The sequence below is a fragment of the Austrofundulus limnaeus genome, unplaced genomic scaffold, assembly GCF_001266775.1.
Source record: "Austrofundulus limnaeus strain Quisiro unplaced genomic scaffold, Austrofundulus_limnaeus-1.0 Scaffold393, whole genome shotgun sequence".
Classification (NCBI taxonomy): Eukaryota; Metazoa; Chordata; class Actinopteri; order Cyprinodontiformes; family Rivulidae; genus Austrofundulus; species Austrofundulus limnaeus.
Genome location: NW_013952795.1, coordinates 196,411 through 204,420, shown reverse-complemented (window position 1 = coordinate 204,420; position 8,010 = coordinate 196,411). Strand labels below are relative to the sequence as shown.

At 38.9% G+C, this 8,010-nt stretch overlaps 1 protein-coding gene across 2 annotated transcripts in view; it reads left to right on the top strand.

The window, feature by feature from the left end:
* bin3 (bridging integrator 3) overlaps nt 1-8,010 on the top strand; it is a gene marked incomplete in the record, with an annotated part of 44,912 nt that overhangs the window by 24,238 nt on the left and 12,664 nt on the right. For both annotated transcript variants that reach the window (XM_014023855.1, XM_014023854.1), the window contains 2 exon segments: nt 2,097-2,158; nt 3,953-4,089. In XM_014023855.1, the coding sequence (XP_013879309.1) occupies nt 2,097-2,158; nt 3,953-4,089 (199 nt within the window).

Sequence of the window (8,010 nt, the reverse complement as noted above, 5' to 3'; positions counted from 1 at the left end):
ACAAAGCAGAACACAGCTAAATGTATCAAAAGTATGTCTATGTAATATTAGAATTTTCTGAGACAATGATTTTTTATATATTTTTTTCCCCCAGTAAGAGGTTTTTATTTAATAGAAGTTTTGGACCAAAAATATCACAATAAATCGCCTTGTTTACAGTATCGAAATATATCGGAATATATCGTATCGTGACCCCTCTGTCATGATATGTATCGTATCGCCAAATCCTTGCCAATACACAGCCCTAATTTGCACAGAACTGCAGTGCCTCACTCAGCTGTTGTGTGAATGACAATTACCTAAAAAAAGATGTGGTGTGGATTGCCAAACATGGTGGAATGCCTGTTTCTTACCAGCTGTCACCCTTTAAAGACTATGTAAAGTCCAGTTTTTAGTACTTCATGTTATGTGATGGTTGTGGTTGCACACAAGGCTGATGTTGGGTCATTGGTGCAAAGAGCAGCAGGTTGTTCATCAGGTCACCTTATTTGAACTTTTTGAAAGGAAAGTCAAGACTCTCACCTCAAAACCAGACAAGATCTTTTGTTGCCAGACTGCTGACAGAGTAGAGAAGATGCAACAGTCCCGTGTGACACGTTTTAATGTAGGAGGTAGTGTCTGCATTATGAGTTTCACATGCACAAACAAGCAGGACAAGAATACATTGTGAATGTACAGACTTTGGTCTCAAAGAATTGTATTTATTTATTTTTTTACATAGTGAGAAGGTCTCACCCACTATCAACATTATCAATGTGGCTGGGAAGGTTTTTTGCTGTTAGTGTTGTGCTGTTATTTTCTTCGGCTCAATTTGGTGTTTCTTTGTCACTCCTAACTTGGCTCAGTCCTATCACTTTTTTCAAGACATGCATTAGTGTTGCAATTTCATAACAAAAACTTTTTCGTTATACTGTTCCTGTTGTTTGAGGTGTTGGACCTGTCAGTCCAGGGACCATTCAGTTTCATTTTGTGAGCTTTGTTTGACTGTAATTTCTAACAGTAATGTCAGCTTACTTAAACTGAATTAATTTTATTTGCCGTTTTGTACCATGGGTTTCTTGTATTTGATAGTTGGGTCATAATTTGAATGATTTGTTTCATTCAGACCCAAATTATTAAAGCAGAATCAGTGTCTTTATAGCAACATCAAATGCTTTTTGTCAGAAGTATGATAAAATACATATGTGATAGAATAACTGTATGTAAATATTCTCTTGGTTCACTTTTGTTAATGTTCAAATGTGAAACTGATTTCATTTTTATTTAATCCAAAACAAAATTGGTTGTAGTCTGACTTCTCACAGGAGTATTATAAATACAACTGGCTTTAAACTATGTACTGTACTATGTGTTTATTTCAAAAGAAATGTATAAATTATTGGCATAAATTGTACATTTGAATTCCTTCAGGAGGGTTAATGAGTCAAACTCAGTTAAATCTCAATTTTATGAGGGACACTGTTTCTGTTCAAGGTTTTTTATATGTAATGTAGCTTACTCACTGTGAGCATATAAAACATTTTCAAGCAAATAATAAATTGCAATATATGTAATATGTGCAAGTATATCTCAGCTCAACATGTAAAAAAATCTTTGAGTCCATGAAATAATGTAAAAGCATTAATTTTTTTTATCCAACAAGAGGATGCGTTATGAGAGTTGTCCTTTGGGAGATCCTAAACCCAATTCTGGCCCTAATTGGTATAATAAATAGCATTGTTTTTAGACTCCCTAGTCTGGTAATTGTCTTTTTTTTTTTACTCCCATCATTTGAATATGTGGAGTGAAATGTTTGAAGACGTTAATGTTTCAGAAAGAGAAATGTAGTTTTCATTGACAAGATGGATTCCCAGTGTTTGTAATTGGATAACAGATTTTATGTGGAATCAGTGAAATGTGTAATTGTTTCCTTAACTATATCGTTTTGCTAATTTTATCTTTTTGGTTTGTGTTTTTGTCATATCTGTGTGTCTTTGATGTCAACATTTTTGGAGTAAATACAATTATTTTAATCTGAATTTTTTACTGTCAGGATTGCTTGTTTCTTTAATTTATACAGAAGTTAAAAGATAATCCTTCTTTTTCTTGTCCAACAGGCTGGAGGATCAGACCAAGAAGCTTCATAAAGACATGAAGAAAAGCACAGAGGCTGATTTAGGTGTGTTCTGTCAGAAACATGTTTTTTCATTGTTCACAACTTGTGCTGGATGCTACTTAGCAGGTTTAACTGGGGTGGAGAGAGATGTGATTGCTGGAAGCTACTTTATATGTGCTGACTCTAAACAGACAATAAATGAAACAAAGTGCAAATGTCCTAATATTTAGTTTCCAGGGTTTTCTAGACTGTTGCTGTGGTTGTATTTTGTGTTCCTCTATGTGAGAATGATTTAAATTAGATTTTAGCTGGTATTTGTTTCTGCATTCATCAGTACCAAAATCCATGTTCACATTTGTTTGCTTTGTCGATTTTGAGATGGTATATTTGGGAAGAAGCGGTAGAAATGGCCTGTGGTAAGTAGTCAGTTGTGGGGGTGGAGGAGCAGAGATGGATGAAGCAGCAAAGAGACTCCTTCATTTCCTCTCCTTTGTGTTTGGAAATATGGATGTCTGCATCATCAAAGTGTCATAGCTGTCAGGGCCTCATTATTGTTAATGGATTCCATCTGTTGCTTATGTCCCATCTCCACAAACCCTTGCCCAGCAAAGAGCTGGACCTACGCTGAATGTCACCACTGCTTTTAATACATTGCTATCATATTGGCCATCATTTATAAAGTCAAAGGTCAGTCATATTCTGAGTGCTGTTGAACTCAGAATCAATTGGTTAGGTGCACCGTTTTCTATTTGAGTAAATCATGATTTCAGTATAGTTAAAATTACATAAAAGAAGACCTGGAAGGTTGCAGGAATAACTGCTATGTAAAAGTATTTCATTAAAAAAATATTGGCGGTCCTTCTAATACTTCTGTATCAGCAGACTGGCCTGGTCACTGTTGTGACCGTGTTTGTTTGTCAGCTGCTTCTCCAGTGACTCCTTCACGGACAGACTCCCACTCCACTGTCTCGGATCGCAGCCGGCATGTTTTTTGATCTGCTCAGCAATCTTTGCAAGCTTGTACTATCATTTCCAGCTGCAGTCAAAGGGAGCTGAGTTGGTGTCTGTCTGTGGGACGAATGACTCACAAAAGAAGCAGGTGAGTGACGTTGCTGACCGCCAGGGTGGAGACCCAGCCACCCTGAAGGAGAAGAAAATAACGGACCAGTGCCAGCTGGTCAGCAGTGAGTAAGCGCTCAGAATAAAATATTTTTAGATTGCGCCTTAAATGTTATTGTTCATTTATTGCGTCCATAGATTATTAAAACAGACACAAATGTTGCATCTTGCTCATAAGACCCTGAGGTCATCTTTTGAGTTTCGTGACCCTTTCAAATCTGTCGTGACAGCTGAATGGTTTGCTAATAGGAGTTCATATGATTAAAGAAACAGACATGTCACGTCATTTTTATTGGTTTGTAAACATATTTTGGAAGATAATCTCAGTATAGCAGAAAAAACGTCCATGTTTTCCATTTTTTCACTCAGCTCAGTTCAGTGCAGCTTTTCTTGTCAGTTGTGTCTCCAAAGCAAAACTCATTTGTTTTGACAGTAAAGCCATAATCTGATATGTGCTCTGTGTCTTAAAGTGGCATGTGTGCCGATTAACAGTGGTTTCTGCTCTGGCAAAGATTTCTTGGTGCACTGGTGAATATTCAATAAGACAGGCAGCCCTGCCAACCTCTCTGATTCTTACAATGGGGCCAGCATTGTGCCATCTTTCATGGAAGCTTTCATTTAGATCTCCTCCCACATAAAGAACACATGCACTGATGAAATATTTAAAACTGGTCTTTTTACAAAGTTATTTTACTGTCTTTTAAGTTTTTTTTTTGTGCTTGCATGTGTGGTGTTCAGCCATGTCTAAAGCTGCAGTGAAGATCTCTGCAGATCTGCTGAGTAACCCGCTATGTGAGCAGGACCAGGCCTTTCTGGAGTCCATGACTGCTTTGGACACAGCCATGAAAAGAATGGACGCCTTCAACCAGGAGAAGGTCAGACTCATATCTGCTATTAGCATTTTTCATTCATTGTTTTCTCCCACTCTGTTTCTCAGCTTTTTCTTGGCGCTCGTTTGTGGGTACTAGATTGGTATCAGGTGTAATGTTTTTATTCAGACATACAAAAGAGGAACCTGGACAGGATTCGGTCTAAATTGGACGTTTTCACATTTGTCAATATTGTGCTGCCTGTAGACTAAAAACTATCCGTATGTATTTCCTTCTGCCGTTGTTGAAAAGCATCTGTGGTATCATCCTCTGTAAGCTTACAGTACTGGTATCAGCTGTGAAACCGATGCTTTTGTGACTCACCGGGATTCAAAATAACTCAAACACAATAGAGGGGTCTTCTTCACTAAAAAAAACCTTTGCCCTGCTGCAAAATTCAGCAGAGTTCCTCACAGCTTTTGGACTAAACAGGTATACTGTATTGTATGCATTGCTTACCAAAACAAATATTTAAATGTCCTTTCTGGTACTGATGATTCATACAAAGTAGTTTTTTTAAAAGAGAAAGTTAGCATGGAGTAAAGCAGCTGTTACCAGCATGAATTTATAAAACTCCCAAGAACAGAGGAACAGTATAAACCTAAACTTTCCAGAGGCTAATCATACATAGACAGATTTTTTTTCATAACTGAAAGCTGTGCAGCATACTCTTGCCTGCCCTTCCACATCTGTGCTTTGTGAAAAATTGTTCAGTTTATTTGCTAGGATTTTGATTAGAATCATCGCCACAGGTAGTTAAAATGTGAATCATAATGTCAACACATGTGTGTATCCTTAAGGCGCTACACTGTGAAGTGTAGGCATTTTAAAAAAGAAAAAAAAATGCAGGGGCTAAGACAAGAGATCACACTAAGGTATATACAGATTGGCCTTTTTCCATCTTTGTTTTCTTGACTCATTTCTCTGCCAGTAGGTGTTCTAAGCTTTTCACACTTGTTATCTTTAAAGATATTCTGTCTTTCTTTTCATATTTTGTTATTATCCAGAATGATTTCATATAACAAAACATCAGAGGAGGAGGAGAAACTGTATTGCTTCCAAAATGGATGATACTTTATTTATTCTGTGGTGGGAAATATTCTAACATTGAAGAAATATTAAACCCAAGTTTACATATTTGTTTATGACACCATATATATTTGATGATTGGATTTTTATTTTCAAGTTTTTGGTATATTTAATAAAAGTGTTTAAACCAAAGGAAATATGTATGTAAATAAAGCAGAGTCCAAAATACATAATTCTAAGTATTCTTAAAATAGTTTTTGAATTTTATCCCACAGTGCCTTGAATATTGTGACTCCCTTGTAAATATATATAATAATGTCAAGATTTCTTTGTTGTTGTTTTTACTGTGACAGAAAGTAACTTTAATGACTCACAGAAAAGGAAATTTGTTTTTTTGAATATAAAAAGTGCTGTAAATTTGGGCTGACGATGAAGCAAGCAGCTACAGTTCTGTGGCTGTCTGTCTTGTTTCTGTTCTTCGCTGCTTCTACTTCCCCATACCAGTCTTTCAGACAGACTTTGCTCACAACTCACCAAATTTTACTGGAGCCATTTTAAGTGACGAGACAAAGAAAAATGTAGGTTGTAGTGTGTGTATTTGTGTGTGTGTGCGCGTGTGGTTTGTGACCTGGGATGCATTTCTTTTGGAACTTGGCTTGGTCGAGTGACCAAGACAGCACTCTGTTTTCACAACCAAACACTTGTATTTCGATTTTCACCAAGAATTTATGCATCGTGAAAACAACTTTTTCCATTTTCACCATAATTTCTATACTAAAATAAAGAAAAGTGCAACTGCACACGCTTGAATGGATAAGTGATGCTTGATAATCTGAGCCCACCCCTTTTTTTCTTTGTCATTTGAACACTGTTTTGAAAGCATCTCCAGCATCTAAACGGTATTTTGACAGCTTGGCTGCAGCTGACTTTGTCTGCTCCTCTCTGAGTCCTATTCAATAAAGATTTCTTGCCTTACACTCTTTTTGTAGAGTGGCTAAAAATGAGCCAAAGGGAGAATAGTGATTGTGAGAACTTTCTGGTCAGTCTTCGGTGTGCATCACCTCTAGGTTTTACTAGGTGTTTGTAATCCAGCACAGCTCACTGGAACACTGCGCTGACTTCTCCCTTCCAGCTGGCTGCTGTTTCTGACGGCATCAACAGCAAACCTTGTTGCTCCAGCAAAACAGACACAAAAGCATCCACCCTTTGCTCTTCTCCGTGCTGAGACGAGATGTTCTGCCGCGGGGCCCACAAGTGAGAGAGCCAGCAGATAAAACGTGCAGCGATAATGAAGGCAGCAGTGGCCCAGGTCTGTGTGTTTATTTCTGGGGCTGAGGAGGGCGCACAGCCCCGCCGGCGCACTGCTACCGAAGCCGAGCCCCAGTGTAGATGGCGGCAGCGCAGTGGAAGACGCTCCGTTTGGAGGGATATTGATTTCCTCAGCGATCTGTGTATATTTTTGGGAGGCCTGTGTGCCGGGATGGCCTCTGCCCCGTGACTCACTGATGGAGACTGCTGCTTGAGCATCAGCCTCAGGCTCTGTGGGGTCTCCAAGGAATATCTCTGCTCCCCCCCCCTCACTGTGGGAAGGGGCAGAGGGTAGAGGGCACCAGCATGCTTAAGCAAATCTGCCGCTGTTGTTCTCCCTCCTCACTGCATGCTCTCACCTTAAAAGCAGCAGCGCAGTTCCAGTCAGGGAGGGGGAAAGGATGTGAATATGTAAAACAAAGAGAATGTGAATTCCCATATTTGTTATTGGCTCTGTGTTTTCCCTCAAACCACTACCAACCATTCCGTGCTTGGAAATCTGCCTGTGTGAAGCAGCGAGTGTTCTCATCGATGGTCAGGGCATTTTTACAAAGCACAGCTGTGATCTTGCTTCCTTGCAGCGTGTGATTGACTGTCCTTCCAATAGAAATTGAACATATGATTACTGGATCTGCTCATTGTTCTCTTGCAACTGTCACTTCACATCTCACTCTTCAAATTCTCCTTCACTGTTTCAAGCATGCTTGTTACTAGAGTTGATTGCCTTGTTTATTCAGCTTCATAATGCTTGCTTTTCTTGTAATAACAGTCATTTTGAATCTGCAATTCAAATGATGCTAAAACTTTATTAATTGTGCGCTAACTTCTGTTGATGAGCCTTGGATTTGAGACTGGAGGCCTCAAGAAGCCGCGCTCGTTTACTTCCATTTAACCCCCTCCCGCTCTCCTTCCCCTGTCGCGTCTGATAACCAGAAGGAGAATGCTTGAGAATATAAACTGTTATTGTTAAAATGTTTGTTTGTTAAGAACTTTCATCTTGTAAGGCAGCCCACCCTGCACAGGATTTGAAATCAGTTGGGCTTTGCTTTCATGTCCGTCCCCTGACAGTTCCATCCTTTTGTATCACAAGCTCGATGAATATTCAGAGATTACTCCTCAGGGCTTGTGTACAATAAAAGAGTCAACGTCATGAAAGTTTCTTTGCAAGCCCCCACCCTTTTTTTTTCTGGGTTTGCTCTGTTTAAATTATATAAATTTATTTGAGGGGCGGCACAGTGAAACAGTGGTTAGAGTTGTCACCTTACAAGAATGTCACAGGTTTAAAACTCATCTGCAGCTTTTCTGTGTGAAATTTGTATTTCTCCTTGTGCATGCATGGGTTTGCCCTTGTTTAGCTCTGTGTGGCTCTGTGACCTGACCAGGGTGCACTCTGCCTTTTGTCTAATGACCACTGGAGATGGACACAAACTCCCTGTGACGTAATGTGGAAAAATGGATAAAAATGGATGAATGTATAACTGCAAGAAATGCTAACAATATTTAGTTTGGAAATCAATTCTGATGTAATACATCATTTTTTCTTACTCTTTCTTTATATACATATGTGTGTGTGTGTGTGTGTGTGTATAC